This window comes from Cephus cinctus, unplaced genomic scaffold (assembly GCF_000341935.2).
Source record: "Cephus cinctus unplaced genomic scaffold, Ccin1 Ccin1_scaffold0160, whole genome shotgun sequence".
In the NCBI taxonomy this organism is placed as follows: Eukaryota; Metazoa; Arthropoda; class Insecta; order Hymenoptera; family Cephidae; genus Cephus; species Cephus cinctus.
Genome location: NW_014332886.1, coordinates 3,680,437 through 3,703,891, shown reverse-complemented (window position 1 = coordinate 3,703,891; position 23,455 = coordinate 3,680,437). Strand labels below are relative to the sequence as shown.

Genomic DNA, 23,455 nt, shown 5'->3' with positions numbered 1-23,455 from the left:
TAGAATAATAATTAGTAGTTTTGTCCTCCGAATAGCTGGTACATACATATACTCGGACACTTGCGGCGAGGTTATATAAGTGAACGCAGGCGCCGAGCAATCAGTCTGTGGCAGTCTGTGGGTAACAGTCGTCGGGGAAAGTTCGTCCATTTTTATATTTACCATATTTGTAACGCATTCGAGGAGTTTCCAATAATAGTTATGGTAACGATAACTACCTGTTAAAAGAACAATTGCCCCACGTTCACGGATAACGAAAGGTGATTCACCGTCGTGAGGCGTGTATGATTGATATTCGTCAGGCAGAAAACTGCTGACTCGCCGGAAAGTGGAGGTTAAGTCAGCATTTGAAACAAGATTTTTGTTGTGCTGTGGAAAAACAAAATAGAAACATGAAGTGTGGCGACACTATTATCATCGTCTTCTTCGCTGGTAAGTTTACAATTATTAAAGATAAATGGCATCCAAATTGTGTATATATTACATTGATAAAAGTTACCAAGACCTTTGTACTATTTTGCCAGTTAATGCTAAACACGTTAATTGAATTTGCCTGTTTATAATAATGTTATGTAGATTATATACCATTGACTGATAAAAAAACAATGATGACATGACGACACAAAATATCGATAGTCGCAGACTGGAACAAAGAAAGTCGATTTTTCATCAGCATCCATACATTTTGCATTACATTTCGTTCTTTATGAAATCAACTTACATTAATCGCAGTTTCATATGCTGTTACAACTTTTATCATGTAGTGAGTAACATCTATATGGGAACATCGCTTATTAGTGGTATCTTGTCCAGTTGCTCTCAGATTAAAAAATGAGTTATAAACCACTATCAAAAATATACGTTACATGGAAATTTTTAATATAAACATACTCTGTGACTTTTGTTCTTTTATTGTGCACTGCTGCTGAATCCATTATTTCCTTTCGCAAAGACCACAACCCTTATGAGCCGGTTTCATTAAAATTGAAATGTGCCCGTTGGACGGTTAAATTTCAAATTCATCCTTCTTAACAAGTTTAGTAGTATACTTAATATACTATACACACACGCGCGATAAATATTGCAAAAATGGAGCGTTGAGAAAGATTATTACTTTTTTAATGCCTCCACTGAAAAATGTATGTTACTTTTCGTTACGTTGCGGGAATACTTTGTGTACTTATGAATAGAACTATTGTTATTATACGTACTATTGTATGTAAAAAATATTCTTCTACTTCGTGTCGTGAGTGGATTGCGTAAAGCAAAGCTGCTTTACTACTTTTCTTGTTTTAAGTTATAATCATCGTATTCAGTTATTCGGATTCTTAAGCTGTAAAGGGTTGACATATTTGTTGATAAGATCGTGTAGATATTAGGGCAGAAAGATGTATACATGTTTAATGTATATGTTACGCGAAAATATTGTGGAGATTTAGATATTATAATGTCATTAAGCTCTATAAAGGCTAATATGCACAAGGTTTCCATTATTTTTTAAACCAGTTTCTATAATGACAAACATATTTGTGTATCTCATATGAATTAAATAAAAAAAAATGTTGCCCAGCACTGACGTAAATCTTCTTCATAGAATTCCTTTTTTATGTAAAATCCTCAAGGTTTCCAGTATCTTTTTCATAACCATCATTACTAGAGTTGCTCCAAAAGTACATGTTAGTTCTAATCATCTTCTGATTCTCCGAGTGCAGTAGTATAGACGTCGTAATGATATGTGGCTGTCGACTTCTATTATTGTCATGATGGATATTTCGAACGGTGTACTTTGTAGTTTGAACCAGCGGTATCGCGAGCACAGATCAATTATATAACCTATGCAGATAAAGGATTTGTACAACTTAGATTTAAGGTAGTACTTTATCACGAATATAAAATCGAAAGGTTTCAATTTTTGATGTCGAAATTTATAATTATTCTATAGACAAAAAAGTTAATATATTAAGTTATATATTTATAGGAATAAGGAAAGTCATACCATAAACCGGTACAGCACTCTGCCGGAAAGTAACGACATATAGAGGCCCAGGATAGTTCAATAGTCAGAGCATTGACATGCTATTTTAAAAAGCCACTTTATATCGCCTGTAATATGTGGTCATTTTTTTGGCTATAAAATCTCATAACACGATTAACTGAATACATTGATGAAGCTAAAGACGTTGGTTACCTTAGAGCATGCTAAGGTTATTTCTATAAGGATATATACTTTTGATTGCCAATACCGTAGTTCAAGCTTGTCTACTTTTAGTACAAATAAAATCATAGTATTCGCCTAAAAAACTAGAGACCCAGCTTATACGCCCAAATGATACACCTCTGGTGATAGAGGACTGCCTTAATAATATGAGTGACCCCAAGCAATTTAATAAATTACGAAATTTATCTTTATACTAGTTGATATGTACTAAGTACACGAAATAATGTTCTTAATGTTTTCTTTTTTGTCTCTCAGGAATCTTTGGCTGTATCTTGGCTCAAGACAATCTACCAAGCAAAGATGAAGTGCTTAAAAAAATACCAGACCTTGCAAACGTCCCTGGTATAAATAACGTTAATACCTCGACAGTCGAGGACTTTAAGAGCGTTTTTAAACAAAAATGCGAAAAAAATGGTGGTCCAACGGCGTATCAAAATGCAGAACAGAAACAGAAGGAAGCAACAGAATGTTTGCAATCTCTAGTTAATATGACGGAACTTCAGATAGAAATGGATCAAGCTAAACCCAAAGGCGACTTGGATGTTGTCTTTAAAAAATATTGTCGGAAAAGTCCCACGTTAAAAAGTTGCCTGATGAACTTCACTGATGCCTTGGAGCCATGCCTGGAAGAGAAAGAACGTGAAAATAAGAAATTTGTTAAAAATATTACTGAATCTCTATTAAACTTTATTTGCCACAAGGAAGGCGATCGCATTGCGTGTAAGTAATTGTTTAAGTATATATTAATTGCATTAAATTACTTTTTGTTGAAAGAACACAACCTTTGTCATATTAATCTTTGTTTATAGTATTTATCGCAGCTGGTGGGCCAGAATGTTTTAGTAACAAATCGCAAGCTGTTAAAACTTGTGTCAACAACACATTTGGTAGTTACATTTCCGCAGTGATCAACGAAACTGGAGGCGTGCATGCGCTTCAGAATTTACCTTTACTGATTCTGGGCAAAAAGGAATGCAGGTGCGTGGATACTTGATTGATCGCCTAATTTTACTATACAATCTCTAATAATGTAGTTCTGTTTTCTTTTAATCTAATAGTGACATTGCCGAGATGCAGAAGTGCATTGTCAAAGAACTCGCAGATTGCGCGGATCCGACAACAGAAAATATCGTGGATTCCCTATTTAATTTTGTAAGACAGGTAACACCCTGCATGCAGTACGCAGAAAGTAATGCCGCAATCGGAAATAACACTGTACGAGGCTCGGCAAATATTGCCGTTCTCAGTTTCTTAATAAGTATTGTTGCGGGTCTAAATATACGATATGTCTAATAAGACAATGCATTGATGAAATACTACTAAAGAGACTCATTTTTAGCACAATTTTAGTGATCTGTTTTGGAGTTCATACTGAATTTGAAACGTTGCTAACATACTTACGTCAGTACATCCGCGAGATTACGTAGAATTGTATTAAATCATGTCTCTTTAGTAGCACACAATGCAGGCAATTCGACGTTTCACAATTGTTTATTCCCGTAAAGCCAATATTCTTTGCGATTGTGACAAAATTAATGTCAAATCCAAATATTGATTACAATAGACGTAAAACAGAAAAGTGCTGGATACCAAATACATAAAAAGAATGTTATTCAAATTATAGAATTTGGATATACATATTAACCAAAGGAGAGGTCACTATGCAAACAAAATCAATGTATTTGAATATTTCTACATTACCATATTTCTTTCTGCCGTAACAAATTTTATAAAATTAGGCTTCTAAAGTAAAATATCAAAATAACCAAATTACATTCCTGTCATTGATCATAGTAGAATAAATGTGAGTATAAGGGACAGTGATATAATAAATAAATGATAACTGTTCTCTTTCAAAGAAATGAGGAAAAGTGTAATATCACAATGTAGAATAAATTGAGTAAGTAGGAAACAATATTGTCTCTCTGCAAAAAAAAGATACAAATCATGTAGATAATACTAAAGGTGCTTGCTTGCTGGCTGGTACCATAACTTATTTTCTATCTTGTTACATACTGTTAAAGCTTTTTCTTTGCATATAACCATCTGCAATTTGATGTGATTGAAGTTTCAAACTTAACTCTTTTGAACTCTTATAGGATAGGAAAGTAATTTTTCTGATCCTTCAAAAATCAAATATAAAAAAAAATCGGCTTTTTTTAATGGATTCTTTGCATATGTAACACATGGCCTTCAAGACGGTTGTCTTTCAGCCCTGTGAAGATTAAGGAAAAATGTTTAATCACAGATCATGTAGAAAGATTTGCAACAACTATATCACTAAAGTTATCCATCACTTTTTCCGTTTATGCTTGAAAAACTTTTTGAATTTACTATGTTTAAAAAAACAACTGCAGAATCTTGTTCAAGTATCTTATCTATTCTTTGGTTGGCTTACTATTGTTGTCTTCACATGATATCAATAAACAATGTTAATTTCACATATGGCTACCAGAATGTTTAACATAGTATTTATTACAGTCAAACTAAGAAATCTAATAAGATACTGTACACATGTAAAACGTCATTGATAAATTCTGCCTAATTTACACAATATGCTAAGAGGATATTTTGTCACCTATACAATTTCAATGTAATGCCAAAAGAAAGTAAAATACAAGCGTTTTTATATATATCAGTTGAGGTGGATGATATAAGTAATCGACAAGAGATATAAGGATACACTAGTGATCATGTTCTAACACTCGTTAAATATTCATATTTATTACTTCATATTTGTTATTTATCCAAAGCCTATTAATAAATTTTGTAATCCATGTTGTAATATTCATTTGTGTTCTTTTTCATTAAAAATAGTGAACATAAGTCATTCATTAATATTATTGTTAATATATTGTATTTCGTTTCCAAGTAAAGCATTTAGCAGCACGATCTTGTCTATTTTCACTAGCTATATGTCCTAGACATTATACATTATAAAGGAATATATGTATATACTGAATTCTAGATCACATGCATGGGGACAAACGTTTCATATTTATAAAAAATTTTACCTCATAGTAAATATAATATTACAAAATATTTAACATATAAATCCATATCTTTAAAAGTAAGGTACTTAAAATTATTCAGAATTATTACATACAGGCCAAATATCAAATGCTGTTTTACATTTACAATATAAAATATATCAGAATAAAACGTGATATAAAATAGCCTTGACCATAGTACTTGCATCTTATTTATTATTACGATTGGTGTTCCATTAGCTAGACTTTACGTATTTATAGAATTCGTTAAATTAAAAATTTATAACTGAATCTGCAGAAAAAAAATGATATTACACCGTAACACGCAATTAAATACGCCGTTGAATGATTGCACATCATTATGCAACGTAATACACACATATATGTATACGCATTGAACTAGAATTAAATTTAGAATGCGCATGCGTTAAGTAGAAACTGGTAGAAACGCAACTACCGATTGGCAGCTTATCCAGATTCAAGAAATGTACCATGCGTGCGCATTGGTTATTCGGGAAACTTCGTGAGAGATCGTATAAATTCGCTAACTCGCAAAAGACAGTGCAGTTGAGAAAGCCCACAGCTGGCTGTCTCGACGTGTATGCTTTGAATATTTCGCACCATGTTAATGAGTTTTTATCAAATTTTAATTAAAAATACATGCAGTGCATTCAGTATACGAAAGAAAATTAATAGTAAAAGACATTTACCCTCTTGATCGAGTATTTTCGTTAGTATCAATTGTGCAATAAGGAAGGCGAGGGAAGATGCCAGGCAAAGGAGGCAGAAGAGGAAAGTCCGGTAAGTTACACATTGTTTTTAAAGTTATTCTTAGAACTTACATTTTTTTGCCCAACGGAAAATACTAAAGGTAAGTATTACGTTTGAGGCATACAGTGCTGTACTATAGTACATTGGAATTGCCAATTACTATCTCTTATGGTGAATCATCCGCAACATTTACCATGTTAATTCCTTCTTACGTCATGGATTTGCACTATATTTAAATTTCTACCATGGTCGCTTGTTTCTCGTGTTTTTGTATTTGCGTAAAAATATTAAAAAATTACCAAAAATGTATGCTACCGACACAGTAACCTTGGATATTCACTGGTTCTTTCGTTTCAATTTCCATGTGGCTTCCACGCTATCGCATGGAAAAATGGTATGGAATCGTGCAAGTGGATTGTTCTTACTTTAAATAATACATCTTTCCTTTTTGCAATACTAATTGTCAGTTTGCACAATTGTATGCAAAACGTTTTCTTCTTGACTCCAATTATCTTTTTAGATAGAAAGTATTAATACATTCTGATAAAATATAAGGAGGTTATCCTATGCGCATTGAAGTTTTTTTAGTAAAAATTATACAATAATATGGAAATTAAATTTTTCCATTTGCAAATTTTTGTTATAAAAAATGTAAAAAATATTGCTGTCTACGACTCATTTCATAGTTTGACCAATGAATCTTACATAGATGTAAAAATAAAGATTGAAGTGATTCTAAAAATAAAGTTTTCTCACATCATCTGCATTAAAAATTTGTTCTAATCTTTTTATTTTTGTGATTATTAATTCAGGTTTTCAAATTGTTAAAAGACTTTATGCAATGAGATAAATAGAACGCTTTACTTCAAGATAAATGGTATACCCAATTTAGCAGATAATATTGATATTTCATTCTAACCATTCTTAAGTTCCTTTTGATATCAGTTGAACATATGGTACCACAATGAATGTCTACTATCACTACGCTTGTTTTAGTTTGATATTATGTAATATAACATTCATTTTCCTCAGCTGTTTTTATTCAATTATAGTACCTAAATAAATAAGTTAACAATTGTAATTAAAGTCTCAATAATAAATATTATTTATCTGTTGACAGACAATAACAGATAATTACAATTATCAAGAAATCTCATAAATTATATTTAAGATATTCCAGCATTAAGTAATAACAATTTGTAGGTCACGGTGGAAAAAGGGCTGAATTAACATCTGATGAGGATTCTATTAACAATGATGCATGCAGCATCACCAGTGGTCAATCTGACAATCGCAGTGTGCTCGATGATGTTAATGACAACGAGATTGACGAGATCGCGCAACAAGAGGCATTTGAGGAAAAGCTGAAGGAAGCGATAGATGGATTGACGCAGAAAAGTGCAAAGGGTAGAACCTTATGCTTCAATGGGATCGAAAAAATATTTGCCATAAAGTATATTCCTGACTTTGTGGAGGATAGAAAAATGACTATCACAGATTCTATAGAACGGGGTTTGAAAAAGGGTCGTGGTGATGAACAGTCTACAGCTGCTCGATTAAGTACACTGCTCTGTGTCCAACTTGGAGCATTCGAGAGTGCAGAAGTCGTTTGCAGGGATCTTAAATCTACATTGACTTTCATAGCCAATGATAAAACAGCACAACCCAATGCACGATCTGAGGTAAAAATAGTTTGTATTGGATTTACTAAAACGTATAAGAAGATTATTCTTTGTATAATCCTATGAAAAGGTTTCATACAACTTCAACGCATGAAACGTTATTAAATGATTCAATTACAAATTAACTTTTGCATAAACATATATTTTTGTACTGCCGCATCGCTAATTCTTTATGTATAAAATCGAGTAATCTATTATATTTTATAAGATTGTACAACGGAGTAAGATAATTCAATTTCCTTACAGTGCTGCTGGGCTTTAAGTATGAATCAGTTTTTGTCCGGGAACGATGCTGGGGATACCATTGAAATTGCACAGTTACTCTCAAATATTTTTGCTGGCTCTTATCTAAAAGGAAATGGTGCAGTACCAATAGTTGCTGCTGACATGGCCGCATTACATGCAGCTGCACTATCCTCGTGGACTTTGCTTTTAACCGTCATGTCACCTGCAGACATCTATAATTTACTCGGCAGTGATCGAATTAATAATTACATGCCGTAAGTATATAAAATTCAATACAGGATATTTCTTCCTAAGTTCATACTTGTACCACTGACGTTTTTTTTATTTTTCAGTTCTCTTAATCGTCTGCGTGAATTGTTAGAATCTCCGCATCTTGAAATACGCATTTCAGCTGGTGAAGCATTAGCTGTAATATTTGAACTTGGTCGTGAGTACGCCGAAGATTATGAACAGGATTGGGCACTCGATCTCGTTAACGTACTCAAAGATTTGGCTACAGACTCGAATAAGTACAGAGCTAAGAAGGATCGTAAACAACAGCGTGCGAGTTTTAGGGACATATTGCGATACATTGAGGTTTGTAGTCTCATCAAATTTTTTGAAAAATCAGCAGCTGCTTGAGATTCAAAAGAATTATTTATTTAATCGAAAAAAAATGTATTGCAGGAGGACATCGTACCGGAAATGCATATCAGATTTGGAAGGGAAACTTTATTCTTGGAAGGATGGTGTGCTCGAGCTCAATACAATACATGTTGTCGATTTCTTGGGCCTGGTATCAATATTCATCTTGCTGAAAATTTATTGCTGCGTGAAATATTCCATCTTGGTAATAAAGTGTTGCCTCTGCAAGCAACTCAGCAGAAGACAAGCAAGCTCGAAAGGGTGAGTGTTATTATATGAATTGTTGACGGAAATAAGTAAAATAATAATACATGAACAGAGCTCCCTGAAGAGCAATGACCATACAAGCAGTTTTGAATAATAGAATCATGTTCATTTGTGTTGCAGACACTCATGAATGCAGCAGCTTTTAAGGCACGTACTATTCTACGCAGTAAGAATCGTGACAAGCGTTCGGCGACTTTGACGACATAAATTTTCTTTTCCTAATCCTTTTCGATTTTTAGCGTTAGATTATTTCTTCTAGATTTTTTGTGGCGTAATCGAATTTTTATTTATTTTACCTATTGTTGATTAGATTAAAAAAAAGTCGTGTGCTATTGCTTATCTCGAGTCTATGAAATTTCAATTGTATATAGCGATACGAATTAGAAAAATTAACATTAGAATTAGTGATATGTAGCTTGGCTATTACTTGTGTGGCCAAATAAACTTGATACTATACGGTTGTTTAATACTTTTGTAATATTCAAGCATTGTATGTACATATTAATTGTATATACAAACACGTTTGGATCCGTTATTCCTATTATGTTTTATGACGTTAGTAGGCCTCATTTATTTGGTAATCATTATCTATGTATATGTAATCCTGCGGCAATCTTTATTAACATCTTATAATCTATTTTAGAGATTATTATAATAGTTAACATTGCCGCATTTGTTTCGAGTAAAAAAATTATTATATTATCGTACATATGAAACAATAAATTTATAATGGATACTTATATTTCTTTAATTTGCCACAACCCCTACAATATTCCAGCAATATTAATTTCAATTTATTTTTTTCTATAATGTTTTGAACAAGACAAACAAATAATATTCAGGCAAAAGGAATAGTAGGAACTATTTAAAGTTTGGACCTCTTTGTGTTTATTATCTTTATTTTTATACAAACATTCAATTATTTTCCAACAATCCGTTATAATTTAAGAAATACTTTTCTTATTTATATGGGGCTTTTGGTAAAATCACAGACGCTTCGCAATACGTGCATTTATAAATCCATTAAACAATGTACGTTTTAAGTCAAGCATGTGAAACAGACGCAATTCAAATAATAGACGTTGTCTAGTAACTAATAAAAATTCGAGAGCAAATGGAATTATTTTCATTATACTGACTTTACTTTTTGTTCACACAAAGCTAACAATGTAGCTATATATCCTTAGTGCGTAGTGTTTCATGTATATAATAGTGGTATGATTGAACTACCTCTATATTACTTTTTCCTCGTAACTTTTTGTAGAGAAACAAAGACATTATTAAATGCTATAACGTTCTCGTAAATACAGACTTTCATAATCGGTCAATAAAGAACAAATTGCAACGTGTAACATATTGAACTCTGATTCCCTGAGAATAGTATACAATATATACTATAATAAATCATACACGTCTCCAGACCATTTACGTATCGTAAAAACAAATCTTGACCGATGGAAACATTTTGTACAATAAAAATTGTGGTGTTACATGAACAACGATGGTTTTCAGTAGGAATCTGAGAAAAGTCATTATTTTGATAAAAGTTTTACCCATCATGCTTTAATTTTGTGCTGTAAATATTATAACAGATTTATATGTGCAAATTGACTCGTTGCTGTTTGAATTCCTTCTCGGAAAGCATTTGCCATCGATAGCCCAAAATTTTGGAAACTTCTCTCTCTGTGGCCTCGTAACTACGACTATTCACTTTTATCCACTGATAGTGTTCCGGCAACCAATCAGCGATCTTTGACCAGTCTCTATCACATCTTTTTAGAATGACATTGCGCCGCACGTACAAACATCGTAAAGATTTTGCTGTGGAAACTATTTCTAGAATAGTAGCTGTCGATATTTTGTCACGGATCATCTGCAGGAATGATAAAAAAAACTTTAACTATGCACTGATTATAGATCAGGCAATAATCATTGAAAGGAGAAAATTCAGACATAAAGAATATTTGCACGACCATGCCCAATAAGTTTCTTATATGTAAATACTTGAAAATGATTTTCACAATAAAACAACGAACACTAAAGCTGAGAAGAAGAAATCTTAATGAGGTTGCACAGTCAATTTACTGTCAATGATCAGGGATGATAAAAATCAAACAAATCATTGCATTACAAGAATCACAGAGTGAGACCGTAACGGCATATACCTATAGCTTGGCAAGCAGATTTAATGCATACAACGATCGAGGACATTTCAATTAATAAAATGTTATCTTGATGTCAATAGAACATATTAAAATTTGATAATCTGAGTGATTTAGTAATATTTGTGTAGTAAAATATCGTTTTGAAACGTAAATGATTAAAAATACTAATAACTAACCCTGGTACAATACCGGCTCGACGAAGTATCCACTAATAATATTCCAAAATCGAATTATTAATTACTTTTTAGATACATCATTTAGGATTACATGTGTTGCTAATTAATACTAGCAATCATAAATTACGTTATCCAGGAAATCTAAGAAATCCTCGGTCCCATATCATTGTATTTGCAAGTCTTAATCTGTTAAAAGAAGCATTCATTTTAATACAGCATTAAAGCCTTTCACCAAAGGTAACTTACAATTAGTATGTACATATCCACTACATCGCAAACACACTGTTAGCATTAGTAAAATTTGGCCGACACAAAGATAATAGGCAATAATATTAAAAGATCTGAGCCACAATATGCTACCAATGTGTGAAGATTTGGACAAGTCTTGCAGAGCCGCACTATCGCTTCGTCCAGTCTTTTCGCAAAATTCTTATGTAAATAGTACCGTGACAGTCCCTTAAAGGCATAGACCCTTAGAGTTCTATCGAAATATGATCCATGAGCTCCCAAAGTAAATGGTGATTGCTATAAAAATATAAAATTATCAATCCAACATTTATATTCTATTTTGTATTATGTATGATTATTTTAAAAACCTGTGTATTTGGATTATCCAGTACTACACTATGACATGGTATGTCACTATGCTCCAATAAGTCGATAGGCAAAATAATGTCAGTAGGCTTATGACTTTCTACTTCAAAATGTACTTTTAAAACAGGATTATGCTTTCGCATTTTTGCCCATGAATTACTTTTTGGCTGTAAAAAACATAAAATATAAGTGAAAATGAAATGAATTTGCTTATTTTCGTATGTTTTGAATATTTACCAAATGTACTGTACTGTCCTTTGGACTGTACCTATTTTGTATAATGTGTAGATGCTGTAATTTTGTATACCCAAGCAACTCTATTACATCCTCATCGAGATTTTGTGGGCTAATGACTAGAACCTAAACATACAGAAAGTTCTAGTAACTTTTTGAAAGTGTGTGAATAATTTCAATTTTGCATAGTAATAAAACTCATCCAGTTTTATCAGCATCACTTACTTTCAAATTAAGGAACACTCCCACATGCAAAAGAGGACAGTAATATCGTGTTGTGTTTATCAATACCAATGTCGTCAAAGTTTCAGTACACATTGTACAAACATCATCTAACAAATGTATTGCTTCAATGCTGTCCAACATCAAATCTATCAATTCTAAGCATCTTAAATTAATCAAATTACTCATGAGCCTTTTCAAAGCTTGCAATAACTTTCCTCCAGTGCCAAAAACTCGTATGCGATCTGCATCATCCCGGTTGGCCATATTACAAGGAAATGTAAACTTTAGTCTCCGAATATAAGTACCCACACCAGCAACAGATGTATTATCACAGCCTTGTCTTTCAGTATACCATGATACCATATTCATAAATTCATATAAATTATAGAAGTTCAGCATTGGTTCAAATATGATACATCTGAAAAATTTGCCAACTTTGTTCAAACATGCTGATGTTCTCATGTGATCCAAAACATATTGCCAGCCACTGTAGTAATTAAATTTTCCACGTGTGAGTGTTGTATCTTCCAATGTGAATGTGGACCAGACATTGTTTAATTTGAATGCACGATACCAAGAACGGCATACAAGGGCAGCATAATAACGATCACGGATTGATAGATACGAAAATATTTCCTCCAGTAAAATATCTGGCAATTGGTCCCAGGCACTATAAGTTTTTAATTTTCCATCTTCCTCCGTTTCTTCCTCGATGTCAATATACAGAGCTGTAGCAAGCAATTAAAACAGAAAATGATAGTAAAGACCACTCTGATGCATGTGATGTCGGTAAACATTGACATTTTTAGTTGTTTACAACAAGAGATGCTGGAGAAATAATAGAATTGACATATATAGATTCAGGTTTCATTTCTTAAAAATATTTACAATATATAAAAATATACGCAAAAGCACAAGGTCGTTAAAAGGCAAAATCCATACTACGAAATTCTATAGGATTATAGTATTTAAGTAAAATACGTCTAGAAATATTAGCAATAACAACTCGTAATTATGAATTAAAATATTCGATATATGTGACGAAAGTGTGTAAAACGTGACTCCGCAACAATGGGAATTGTAGTATGTGAAGAGAATTTCATAGTATAAAGCAAAGTAAAAAGGCAAAAAAACAATTTTCGATAATATGTATATTTTCCAATTTGACATTTGAGCATAACCTTAAAATACAATAACGTACCTTTGTCGTGATCGTCAAATTTCCAACAACCTTTACTCATTTTCAAGTCGAATTTTTCCGAAAGACAGCATTAAAGTAACGGTTTGGGTGAGTTACACTATTTATATATGATATTTCTAAAAATATACTAAAATGGGAAGTAGCCGAAACATCTGATATGATTCCGCCATCTTCACTTAGTTGCTGGAAGTACGTCATAACGATTTGAGGCGCCACTGCGGCCGGCAGTAATAGTAGGAGTTCAGCACAATATCATCTGGTATTACCAATCTTGTATGAGATGTTTCCATCAGAGAGCGACACAGTGTAACTTTTTGAAAATTTCCAACCGTAAGTGGAGTGTATTGTATAAAAGTTGCTGTTTTTGCATGTAATTTGGTATATTTATGTGAAACAATAATTGAATTTCATGGTAAATGGTTTTCTTAAATTCATAAAATATGAAAGTCATTAGAAAAACCTTTATGTAAACCAGCTATTGTTCACGGAGTAATTCAGGTATTAACTAGTTTATTTTTTGCAGGGCTACAGTGTTATTTACGAAACACTTTGAGGATTTAAATGCATAATGTGCGACTTGATAGATTTCAACAGTCCAAGTACACAAAATTCCATTAGATCTAAACTTGCTTCGCCTTTAATACCGTCTCCAGAAACTCCTACTACTTCTGCCAATAGTACTCCAAATACTGTTGTTCGTCCAAGTTCTTCTCGCAATGGAAAACGTAGCAAATGGAATGATAATCCCTTTGACTTGGCTTTGCACAATATGATGGAATATGCAAGTAAGAAAGAGGATCCATTTGAAGTAGTATTTGAAAAGGCACTGAAATGTAAAAATCAGTGTAATATGCCAAAGACTTGCATAGAATTTAAGGATGATTTTACATTGACACGTAAAAAGCCTTTTGAGATCCCGAAAATGAACAAGACTCTGGATGAATCATCGATGAATATTCATTTAAATACATCATCTTACACAAAAGATCCTGTTCTAAATATGATTGAAGATGACAGTATAATTCAAGATCTAAACAATACAAATTTACTAAGTGATACTTGTAAAAATAAAGAAGATTGTGTGTCAATGAAAGACAATACAATGCCAAATATAAAAGTTGAGCCATCAAGTCCTTTGGAAACATCAATTCTGAGTCAATCATTACTGAATGACACTTTATCAGAAATTAGTCTAAATTCACTGGAACAGAAAAATACATTAAGCAGTTCAATCTATGCTCAAACAAAAAATGTAGGCACAACAAAGCTTTCGTCCAATGAGGTATTTAAATTTTCAAAACATCATCGTTCTCTCTCAGCGAAAGAAACAAAATCACCTAAGAATCTGATACAGTACAGCGTTAGGTCACACTCTACAGCAGAAATTTTAAAACTTCGTGCGTCTGAGACAAGCTCAGTGTCTAGCTTACCTTCAGTTCTTTTTGATGACTCTATGAATAAAGCATTCTTGGAACCAAGGATCAGTAGCAGCTCTTTTCAAACTGACATTTCAAATATTTCCAATACATCGAAATTAAATTCTACTTCAAGATATGATTATTCATCATCTATTTTTTCCGATGGTTCTATGAACCGCGCATTTGTCGATAGCTGTTCATCTGCCAAGTGCAGCAAGGGGTTTGATTTTAGTTCACCAGCTCTTCGTCGATTAAAATCTGCGAGTTCTCTAAATACAGCTAATAACACCAGTTCCGCATCAAACTCGTCCGACATGAGTCATTTAGTAAGCACATTGCAAAGGATTCGGATAAACTCAACAAATATCCCAACATCACCAATTGAAACTGTAAGAAGCGACGTTAATGAAATGAATTGTATATCGGATAAAATAGATCAAGATATTATTAATCCAACGGTATCAGCAAATCAGCCGGAAATGGAAAGCAAATTATTAGATATAGATGTTTTCCATCCTGAGATGGAGAACCATGCTGAGAGAAATGCTAAAAATTCAACATCTTCTTTAAGCTCGACCGATTCTGTGTTTGCAGTAAGTTATTTTATGTCGTTTTCTTCATGTAAAATTTGTTTGTTCTTATTCGATCGTTTTAACTTGCTACAGGTAAATAGTAAGCTAGCTACATCTATAATCGAAGAAGCTAATGCTCTTGCAAAGCTGTTTGGGGAGTTAGCATATAAATCGGAATGTGAGTGTTACATTGTTACATAATCCTACCATTTATTTAATTCCTCATTATTTTTTTTATAGCCACCATTTCCAGTTCGGATGATCTGGTAAATAGTCGACCACGATGGAATTTCGACGAGTTGCCACCCTCGGATGATGAACAAGATGTGGAAAATCTAATCGAATTGCCCGTTTCACCTTCAAATCCTGAATCTATAATGGATGAACGATCCGAACTAGAAATCATTAAAGAGAATAAGCTGCTTGATTTAAATGACGTGAAAAAAAAAACAGAAGTTATGAATGAATTAGAGAAGGGATTTATTAATCCCACAACTTCTGACAACAAAATTATGGCGGCTACATTACTGTTTGATCTCGAAAAGTTGGTCAAGTTGGAAAATAATCTAGAGGCTGCGACATTGTTACATAATTTAGAAAAAGCCTTGGGTGTTAAATGCGAAAATAATGTTGAATTACTAACGGCGTGTTTAGAAAACACAAATGATTTGGGAAAAAGCCCTAAGAAATTCAACAGTGGGAAAGCTATTGATAATATACAAGCTGAAAACATCGAGAAAAGTCATGAAGATAATACAAATATTGATAAACCGCTAAATACATTAGAATTGAATGATTCAGCATGCAAAGATTTGGCTAATAATTTTAATACAGATGAGGGAGTGAATAAGGCTGAAAAAATGTTGGGGATAACGCAGAATGCATTAGGCGAGATCGTACCAATGACAGAAGAAATTGGAGAAACATCGGATACGGTATTCGATGATTCTATTCTTCTGGAGAAAGAGAAAAATCATGCACTGTCCGAACAGAAAATAGCAGCAGAGCTGCTTATCAGTATAGGGAAGGCATTGAGTGGAGAAAACAAAGATCAGTCAAGTATAAATTTACTGGCGAGTGTTGGCAAAATTTTAAATGTTTCATCAAGTTATTTGAATTCCGAAAGATCGCGACAAAATAATTCTGAGGAAGGGGAGAAAAAAACACCCACAAAAAAGACTGTCATTAAGTCAAAAGTGCAATATCCCTCCAATTTATCGAAATCTATGAATAGAAGGAGCTTAGAATCATCATCAAAGGTACAATATAATTTCTATAACTCAAATATCGTCCATATGAATGAAATTCATGTAAACTCTGTTGAATTTAATAAATATCTAACAGGAACATTCTGCGAATGAAAAGTTGCCCAGAAGAAGTTTGTCTGGCAGTCGCGCAAGCGGAACTTACGGTACTTCAGTTTCAATAGAGAAAACAAAATCTCTACCAAGAGATATGAAAAAGCAGTTTTCCAGTGACTCTGATATAACGAATAGAAGAAGCACGTTAAAAGGTTTTGTAACATCAGTAAAAATTTTCTTTTCTCATTTGATTCTATAATTGCAAAACTCTACTTGTTTAACTCTAGATGTTAAAGTGAAGCCGGTGGCAGTGCCAGATATACGAAGGGAAAAGGCTCCGACTCTTGTCAATACGGTGAAGAATAAACTTAGAAAGAAATCAGACGCAGATGTAATTAAGAAAGGACCAATGAAAGCAATTGTTCCTTTAGGCAACATGCAGAGACGAGGTAAAAAACACTTAGAAAGGTTATTCAATAACCTTTTCATGAAATTTCATAACAATATATTATTACAGGAAGCTTAGGAAAAAGAGTTGCTCCATCATTGGGCTCGATTACTCCACCAAAACTTGGATTTACTACTCCTTCTGCTTTCACTGTAACCAACAGTACTCCCAATTCAAGTTTTAATATTCCTGTTGTGAAAAAGTCTCCAAAAGCTAAACCTGTTGCCTCATCAACTCCAGATGCAGATGTATCCAAGGCACGAAGAATTGTTTCACAATTATCTCAAACTGGCATGAAGCGTAATGTTTCATGCAATATATCTCCAGTAATACCTGATACTAATACTAATAATGCAACTACTACATCAAAGGGTAGTCCTAGAGTGTAAGTATTGAATCCTTAAAGAATTTACCATAGTTAATACAGAAAGATGAGCATTACACATAACGTTTCCAGAGCTAGACATAATAAAACGTTGTCTCCGCAAAAGGGACAGTCTCCGAGATCTGGTCACGTACATAATAAGACCGAATGCAGTATTCCAAAATATTCACCATTAGTAGGGCTTGCGAGGAAGAATTCTTTCAGCGAATCGGCACGAGATCAGGATCGTTTTGGATCTCCAAAGAGTTCGCTGACAAAGTCTTGTTTACCGTTGAGTAAACGGAAGAGCGAGAGTGAATTACTGCAGAGCAATCCCTTGAAGAATAACAATAAACAGTGCACAAAAATTAAACCATTAAACTTGGTACGTTCATCCATTAACCAGTGACTAGCATTAAAGGAAAACCTTAATTACTCAATTCTATTTCAGTTCTCGAAACTACATCGACGTAGTGGTACAACGGCCGAGAAGGAAAATCAATCTTAATTATTAATTATTAAAGCATCATTCCATTTTAAGCAGCTTCATATTATTTCACGCTTAACATTGTTTCAAGCTGCAAATTTGAGATATTTTGTTCGTCATAATGTATTGCATAGGGTATCTGATAAATTTTCTATAATTTTTATACGAGTCGTATTTTGTACTTTTTGCAATAAAATATTTTACGAGATACAATACCACTCTGCTTTGTGAAATCTTCCTCAATTACCATTTCGAATTAATCGAGTGAAGTAATATAGTAAATTGATCACAGCGACATGAAACTATAAATCATCGATCACGATTACCAAAATTATATTAAGCAGAGTGAAAAGATAAAACATCAATTCACGCATAGGTATAATCATAACCGTCATAAGTAGATTACTTAAACGTGTGTTATTCAAGAGATCTATTAAAGAGCACAAGAAGCGCAATTAAAATTTAAAGAGAAACATATCATATGTGTATTATAAAATTGTTGAGACTGTTGCGTCAGATCCGTAAAGCCGGTTATTTGATTCATCCACGAAGACCGATTACAGCGCCACGGAGACGCTCGAAGTCAAAGCGGACGACTAATGAATTACAGAGCCGTGTGCCTGCAAAAAGTGCGCTCCGCGTGTCCGTATTCCGGCGGCCCGTCCATGTTCTAAACCGCGCCCGGGCCGCGCTCTTGGATATTCACGAAATTTGCAGTGGCAGCGGCATCGCACAACATAACACAAACGTGCAAATAATTCTGTGAAAGGAGAGGAAGTCGTCGGTGCCCGTGAGGAAAAGTGCGCTAGGGTTTCACGCGGTTCAATCTTTTGCGTGTGAACAACGTCGGCAGCCGGCGAGGCGCGCCGTCTCTGGAAAAGAGCGCGTCTCGGCGCGTTCCCGTGCTTATCGACATTCGGCCGAGAATTTTATTCGGTCAGCCTCATCAGCCCATTCGACGCCTCGCACCCAGTTTTCTCATTTTGCAATCCAGTGACAACGCGTCTATCGTGCAAGCTAAGGTGTACTGGGTCCTGTCGCGTGGTTCTTTTTTAGTTGTGATTCCAAACGTAAGACTTAGAACTAAGAACTACAGTGCAGTGCAAAATGTGCCTTCAGCGCGATTAAGCACATCGTCAACGACAAATCGTCTGTACTGCATATAAAAAAACCTATCCTTGTGTGCTGGGAAATATGCGCGTGCCGTTTCTCAGTCATATCTCAAGCAACGCGACGGTTTGCTTATTTGACATGTATTGAAATTTGCTCTTGCCGTTTGATCGTTGTTCTATGTGGACATTATTTATGGACCGCAAATCAGCGCGTGTCGCGCCAGGACCTCGACACGGAATAATAGGAACTGCCTGACATTGTCGTTATCGGCAAGACACGTTTTACGCTTCACTGTCTCGACGGGCTTTCTTAACCGACATTACTAATCTTTTCTTGGCTCTGTGGTATTGTGACAATTAGCGCACACGGAATGGATATTTTACGCGGTGCAGTTCGATCGAATGAGACGACCTCGCTCCCTGTGGTATAATCGGCAATTGTCTAACGCGAACGTTTCACTGTTTATTATAAACCAGCAGCATCATTTGCCGCCGAATTAAACGTACTTCGTTGATATTGCGCGCTGATAAACTTCTGCAGTATACAAGAAACGATGATCGACAATACGAATCGCACTAATTGTTAATGGCATCAAGAATTGAAATCCACATGCAAATTACGCGCTGATCTCGAATGTCCTGGTACATACTTGCGCAGTGAACTCTTTTTACTTTAATGATGTGCCATATTTTTGTGCACTGATGTCAAAGAAGTTGCATTGAATCCTGACGCTTGTGATACTTATATGAGATAATACACGTATATAAACGCTGCGTATATAGAGTCGATTCCTCTGATACTCTTATTCCACGGAATATTGAAAATCGTATTACGCGTGCGACACTTTCGCAAGAATTTGATTATTAATTGAAGACTGTTAAGTACTCTAAATGAGTACGAAGATTAATTATCAGTGATTTGATTCTTTTGCGTAGTTCGATTGGAATTTCGATTTTGCTCGATGTTTAGGCAGAATATATAGACTATGTGAGACATACATATGTACTGTTAGGGAGAAACGTGCCTATGAAAAACTTGATAAGAAATCTTCATACCTCGTGCAACCTGATCCTACGAGCGTCGCCTGGGTTGTGTAAACATTGGCGTATGGAAAAGAAAGAATAAGAAAAAGTACTCTGACAATAAGAAGCAGTCGCAGAGCACCCTAAAGGACACGAAACAATTGTTGCGCGACGGCAAATTCAGAGCCATTGTGAAAATATCCAAGTTGAAGCAGCTGTATTAGAGCGCGAGGTGCGCCGGCCCGTGCGTAAATCATCTTGGACCCCACCTTGACATAGCGACGAGAACAATAAAGGTACGCGATGCAGCATCGAGTGGAAGCCCAGATTCTCCACGAGGAACAGATCTTGGAAGCGATTGACCAGCTAAGACGGCGTAAAGCGCGTCCTGACGCTGACCGAATCTGCAATTATTTATTGCGAAAGTTCTCGGTGGACGCGCGTGACACCATCGCTGACCTCCACCGGCTGATCGAGGCTGAGAAGGTGATCCAGGTCGACTATAAGGGAAACACGAGCTATCGTAACGCTTCAAAGTGGTCCCGGCTGCAGCTGTACAAGAACAGGCCGGAGGGCTTCGTTAAGGAAAAATTGAACTCTGCAATGGTTGCAGGCGCTGTCGCTGAGCTGGTTGTTGAGGAGCCAGATTACCTTGATCAGGGTGTACCGGGTTACCGGCTGGTGGAGCAGCTGCTGGACGGTGTGTCCAATCCTACCTCGCGCAGGATGGTCGAGGACTTTCTCGGCAAAGAAGTGGCGAGCGGCAATATTACGCGGCTTCCTAACGGCAATTACTCCTTGGTGGCAACGTCCGACATGACGGCAGAATCCGCGCAACATAATTTTTGCGAGAATGGTGTGCAAAAGGATATGCTCAATGTGTCCACGACGGGGCTTTACGATTTTGATGAGACGGAAGACGTTACGGTGACGGATTCTAGGTCGAACACTCCTAGGTCATCGCGACAAGCCAGCCCCAAGCCTGATCAAGTTAAGAGAGAGGAATGTTATGAGATTATTGTTGCTCCCAAAAAGCCGGAATCGCCTAACGAGTCTCTTAAGGAGGAGTCACGCGAGGATTCCCGGAATCACCTTCCAGAACTTAAGGATGAGACTAAAATCATCCTCGAGAATTCGTATTCTAACCTTAAAAGATCTGCAAAAGCCGAACGTAAACAGCGCCTCGAAGTTAGGACGGATGATCCTATGGATATAGAGATGAAGTTCGAGGATTATAGGACAGAGACGAAAGATGAACGAGAGAAGAGGGAAGATGGTGAACAGCTCAGTGAGGAACGGGATGAAGAGGATGCTGGAAGGAGTTCTACCAATCCTTCGCCAACACCTTCCACACTCAATGTAGGAGGTTTTAGAAGTGCTCGCAGAAAGGTGTTTTTCATTTTGCCTTATTGTAAACATCTAGCTTGCATCATAGTGTATCTTATATATCAGCTTTATGTTAAGCTAAAGTTTATTCTTCTATGGAAAATAACATGTTTTATTTTTTTTCAGAGGGCAAAGAAAGTATTCGACCCTTCGGATAATAATCTTGTTAAACGTAAGCGTGGTCGACAACCTGGAACACAGAATAAAAATTCTTTAATTGCTCAGGAGCCACAGGACTCTAACAAGTCTACATTGAAAGATGGACCAAATCGTCAGTGCAGTCTATGTGCTAAAGAGAAGCAAGAAAAACTAGTTGCATGCCGGGATTGTACTGTTCGTGGTATGTACCATCACTTCATGTTACTCCATTTCATTCTTCTGTTCTTGTTTCTTTTACTTAATTGTAATAATGTGTTCCAGCTCATCCCAGTTGTATATATTCTCCAGAAGAATTGATACAAAAATTAGGTAGCAGTTGGCAATGTGAACGTTGTAAAAGTTGTATAGTCTGTTGTGAAACTTCAGATGCTGTAAGTACAAATTTTCTTTTAATTATCATGTCTTATTGTAAACTTACTAAAATTTCAATACAAATCCATTGTTTGCCTTGATAGGGTCCTTTGGTAACCTGTTTCTTTTGTGACGATGCGTACCATCATGCTTGCCACACACCTCGAATAACATTATCCAAGTCAAATTCTAAATGGCACTGTAATAATTGCACACAAAAACAGTCTAAATCTACTGTATCACAAAACATAAGTATACTGGCAAGTCGGCCAGACACGCCTTCCAATCCACCTGTCTTGCCACCTGTATTAAGTCCGCAAGTCTCGCCAGCGAGAGGATCGTCTGATCAAATGGAAGATGACAGCCCTCGTGATGGAATTGATCCAAACATACCCGATGCTTCAGACTGGACGTCGGACCAAGTGTATCAATACTTCGCGAGATTATTTCCCAAGGAGGCCGAGGTGTTTAGGCAACAAGTAAGAACATTCTGAATCTCTATGGCAGTATTGTATACCGATTTCTTTTCTCACTAACTACAATAATATATAACACAATTTTATCCGTGACATTGCAGGACATAGATGGCCACTCCTTGTTGTTGATGAAGCGTTCGGATGTGTTGACCGGTTTGGATTTACTTTTGGGCCCAGCCTTGAAGATCTATCGACATGTTTTGAAATTGCAAGTTCGCAGGGACGACCCACGAATGTATTGGCTGTGAAGGTTTCTTCTTTTTCTTCGTGTTTTTGCTGGAACAAGGTTGTGCCTAAGTAAGGATAACATTTGGCAATAGGTTCAGACATGACATAGTCAATTGCCATTATGCGTTTTCTACGTAATGCGTGTTTCCCAACGTTTCTTTGGATTCTGAAAGCTTTTTTGGTTTTGTATATAGCACGTTAATCTTGCATTCAGAGGAACGTTGTTAATCACCTTTTAAGAGAGTTTTTATCTGTAGTTTAATTGTTGAGATGCGCTAGGGACGGTAGCACAAAGGACTGGTAGTACCGCCGTCTAATTTTGTACTGTATCATAGTAACTTATGTATCATCCAGGAGTCATGTACAATAAACATTTATCACAAGCGAACACTGTCTTAAATAGTTCAAAATTTAATGCTACATCGTCCTTCCAACATAAATCAATATAATTGTTTCAGAAATAATTGCTGTTGTTGAATTGTTGTATATTATTGTTAAACGATTAGCAATCTTTTATGAGGGATACGTAAATTAATGCTTACATATTTTTAGCTTAGTTCGAAACGCTCACTGAAATAAATGCTATTTATGTACCTTATTAAGATAATATATTCTTTATTTCTTCACCATTACATATCAATAAAATACGAATATTAATTAAATGATGTTTTCGAATTTTTTTTCACTGGAGGAACGCGTTACCTTGGTTTCAAAACTAATTTTTCCTTTTTTTTTAC

The 23,455-nt window shown here is 35.2% G+C and overlaps 5 protein-coding genes and 1 long non-coding RNA gene across 11 annotated transcripts; 4 read left to right on the top strand and 2 right to left on the bottom strand.

Annotated features, from left to right (window-relative positions):
* Positions 1–60: 60 nt before the first annotated feature.
* On the top strand, positions 61–5,394 carry LOC107263596 (27 kDa hemolymph protein). The gene is made up of 4 exons (XM_015730960.2): positions 61–432; positions 2,474–2,938; positions 3,028–3,196; positions 3,277–5,394. Exons 1-4 carry the CDS (start codon positions 393–395, stop codon positions 3,509–3,511), a joined length of 909 nt encoding a protein of 302 aa, XP_015586446.1. The 5' UTR covers positions 61–392; the 3' UTR covers positions 3,512–5,394.
* Positions 5,395–5,736: 342 nt separating this feature from the next.
* On the top strand, positions 5,737–9,265 carry LOC107263593 (interferon-related developmental regulator 2). The gene is made up of 6 exons (XM_015730953.2): positions 5,737–6,009; positions 7,183–7,661; positions 7,908–8,161; positions 8,240–8,483; positions 8,574–8,792; positions 8,919–9,265. Exons 1-6 carry the CDS (start codon positions 5,976–5,978, stop codon positions 9,003–9,005), a joined length of 1,317 nt encoding a protein of 438 aa, XP_015586439.1. The 5' UTR covers positions 5,737–5,975; the 3' UTR covers positions 9,006–9,265.
* Positions 9,266–10,333: 1,068 nt separating this feature from the next.
* On the bottom strand, positions 10,334–13,569 carry LOC107263591. Of its 4 annotated transcripts, XR_001536725.2 has the most exons (7): positions 13,394–13,569; positions 12,193–12,920; positions 11,971–12,093; positions 11,736–11,900; positions 11,386–11,664; positions 11,140–11,325; positions 10,334–10,671 (listed from the first exon to the last, which is right to left on the bottom strand). XR_001536725.2 is itself a non-coding variant. In XM_025080992.1 (6 exons), exons 1-6 carry the CDS (start codon positions 13,431–13,433, stop codon positions 11,281–11,283), a joined length of 1,266 nt encoding a protein of 421 aa, XP_024936760.1. In that variant the 5' UTR covers positions 13,434–13,569; the 3' UTR covers positions 10,334–11,280. The 4 variants fall into 4 exon arrangements, 3 of the variants coding, with proteins under 3 accessions (XP_024936760.1, XP_015586435.1, XP_024936759.1); XM_025080992.1 differs by having other exon boundaries at positions 10,334–11,325; positions 11,500–11,664; XM_015730949.2 differs by lacking the exon at positions 11,140–11,325 and having other exon boundaries at positions 11,500–11,664.
* On the top strand, positions 13,346–18,196 carry LOC107263586 (serine-rich adhesin for platelets). 2 transcript variants are annotated; one of them, XM_015730943.2, is made up of 10 exons: positions 13,346–13,480; positions 13,574–13,723; positions 13,917–15,404; positions 15,477–15,561; positions 15,624–16,642; positions 16,728–16,896; positions 16,972–17,133; positions 17,202–17,517; positions 17,590–17,881; positions 17,948–18,196. In XM_015730943.2, exons 3-10 carry the CDS (start codon positions 13,962–13,964, stop codon positions 18,002–18,004), a joined length of 3,543 nt encoding a protein of 1,180 aa, XP_015586429.1. In that variant the 5' UTR covers positions 13,346–13,480; positions 13,574–13,723; positions 13,917–13,961; the 3' UTR covers positions 18,005–18,196. The 2 variants fall into 2 exon arrangements, with proteins under 2 accessions (XP_015586429.1, XP_015586428.1); XM_015730942.2 differs by having other exon boundaries at positions 13,574–13,805.
* Positions 18,197–18,600: 404 nt separating this feature from the next.
* On the top strand, positions 18,601–23,375 carry LOC107263589. 2 transcript variants are annotated; one of them, XM_025080990.1, is made up of 5 exons: positions 18,601–21,477; positions 21,631–21,844; positions 21,925–22,034; positions 22,119–22,493; positions 22,592–23,375. In XM_025080990.1, the coding sequence occupies exons 1-5, from the start codon at positions 20,422–20,424 to the stop codon at positions 22,736–22,738; spliced, it is 1,902 nt and encodes a 633-aa protein (XP_024936758.1). In that variant the 5' UTR covers positions 18,601–20,421; the 3' UTR covers positions 22,739–23,375. The 2 variants fall into 2 exon arrangements, with proteins under 2 accessions (XP_024936758.1, XP_015586434.1); XM_015730948.2 differs by having other exon boundaries at positions 18,604–21,507.
* LOC107263599 lies at positions 21,556–22,431 on the bottom strand. Its single transcript, XR_001536730.2, has 4 exons — positions 22,306–22,431; positions 22,096–22,213; positions 21,853–22,032; positions 21,556–21,694 (listed from the first exon to the last, which is right to left on the bottom strand). It is a non-coding gene; the product is annotated as an uncharacterized LOC107263599 (long non-coding RNA).
* Positions 23,376–23,455: the final 80 nt, after the last annotated feature.

Coding starts and splice junctions, on each gene's coding strand:
- LOC107263596 (XM_015730960.2), top strand. CDS start 393: ATGAAGTGTGGCGACACTATTATCATCGTCTTCTTCGCTG. Junction 433..2,473: donor TATCATCGTCTTCTTCGCTG/GTAAGTTTACAA, acceptor TTTGTCTCTCAG/GAATCTTTGGCTGTATCTTG. Junction 3,197..3,276: donor CTGGGCAAAAAGGAATGCAG/GTGCGTGGATAC, acceptor TTAATCTAATAG/TGACATTGCCGAGATGCAGA.
- LOC107263593 (XM_015730953.2), top strand. CDS start 5,976: ATGCCAGGCAAAGGAGGCAGAAGAGGAAAGTCCG. Junction 8,162..8,239: donor CGAATTAATAATTACATGCC/GTAAGTATATAA, acceptor TTTATTTTTCAG/TTCTCTTAATCGTCTGCGTG. Junction 8,484..8,573: donor ACATATTGCGATACATTGAG/GTTTGTAGTCTC, acceptor AATGTATTGCAG/GAGGACATCGTACCGGAAAT.
- LOC107263591 (XM_015730949.2), bottom strand. CDS start 13,433: ATGAGTAAAGGTTGTTGGAAATTTGACGATCACGACAAAG. Junction 11,665..11,735: donor TGGATAATCCAAATACACAG/GTTTTTAAAATA, acceptor ATATTTTTATAG/CAATCACCATTTACTTTGGG. Junction 10,672..11,499: donor GTCCAAATCTTCACACATTG/GTAGCATATTGT, acceptor TCATTCCTGCAG/ATGATCCGTGACAAAATATC.
- LOC107263586 (XM_015730943.2), top strand. CDS start 13,962: ATGTGCGACTTGATAGATTTCAACAGTCCAAGTACACAAAATTCCATT. Junction 16,897..16,971: donor TAGAAGAAGCACGTTAAAAG/GTTTTGTAACAT, acceptor GTTTAACTCTAG/ATGTTAAAGTGAAGCCGGTG. Junction 17,882..17,947: donor AAATTAAACCATTAAACTTG/GTACGTTCATCC, acceptor ATTCTATTTCAG/TTCTCGAAACTACATCGACG.
- LOC107263589 (XM_015730948.2), top strand. CDS start 20,422: ATGCAGCATCGAGTGGAAGCCCAGATTCTCCACGAGGAACAGATCTTG. Junction 21,508..21,630: donor TTAGAAGTGCTCGCAGAAAG/GTGTTTTTCATT, acceptor ATTTTTTTTCAG/AGGGCAAAGAAAGTATTCGA. Junction 22,035..22,118: donor GTTGTGAAACTTCAGATGCT/GTAAGTACAAAT, acceptor TTGCCTTGATAG/GGTCCTTTGGTAACCTGTTT.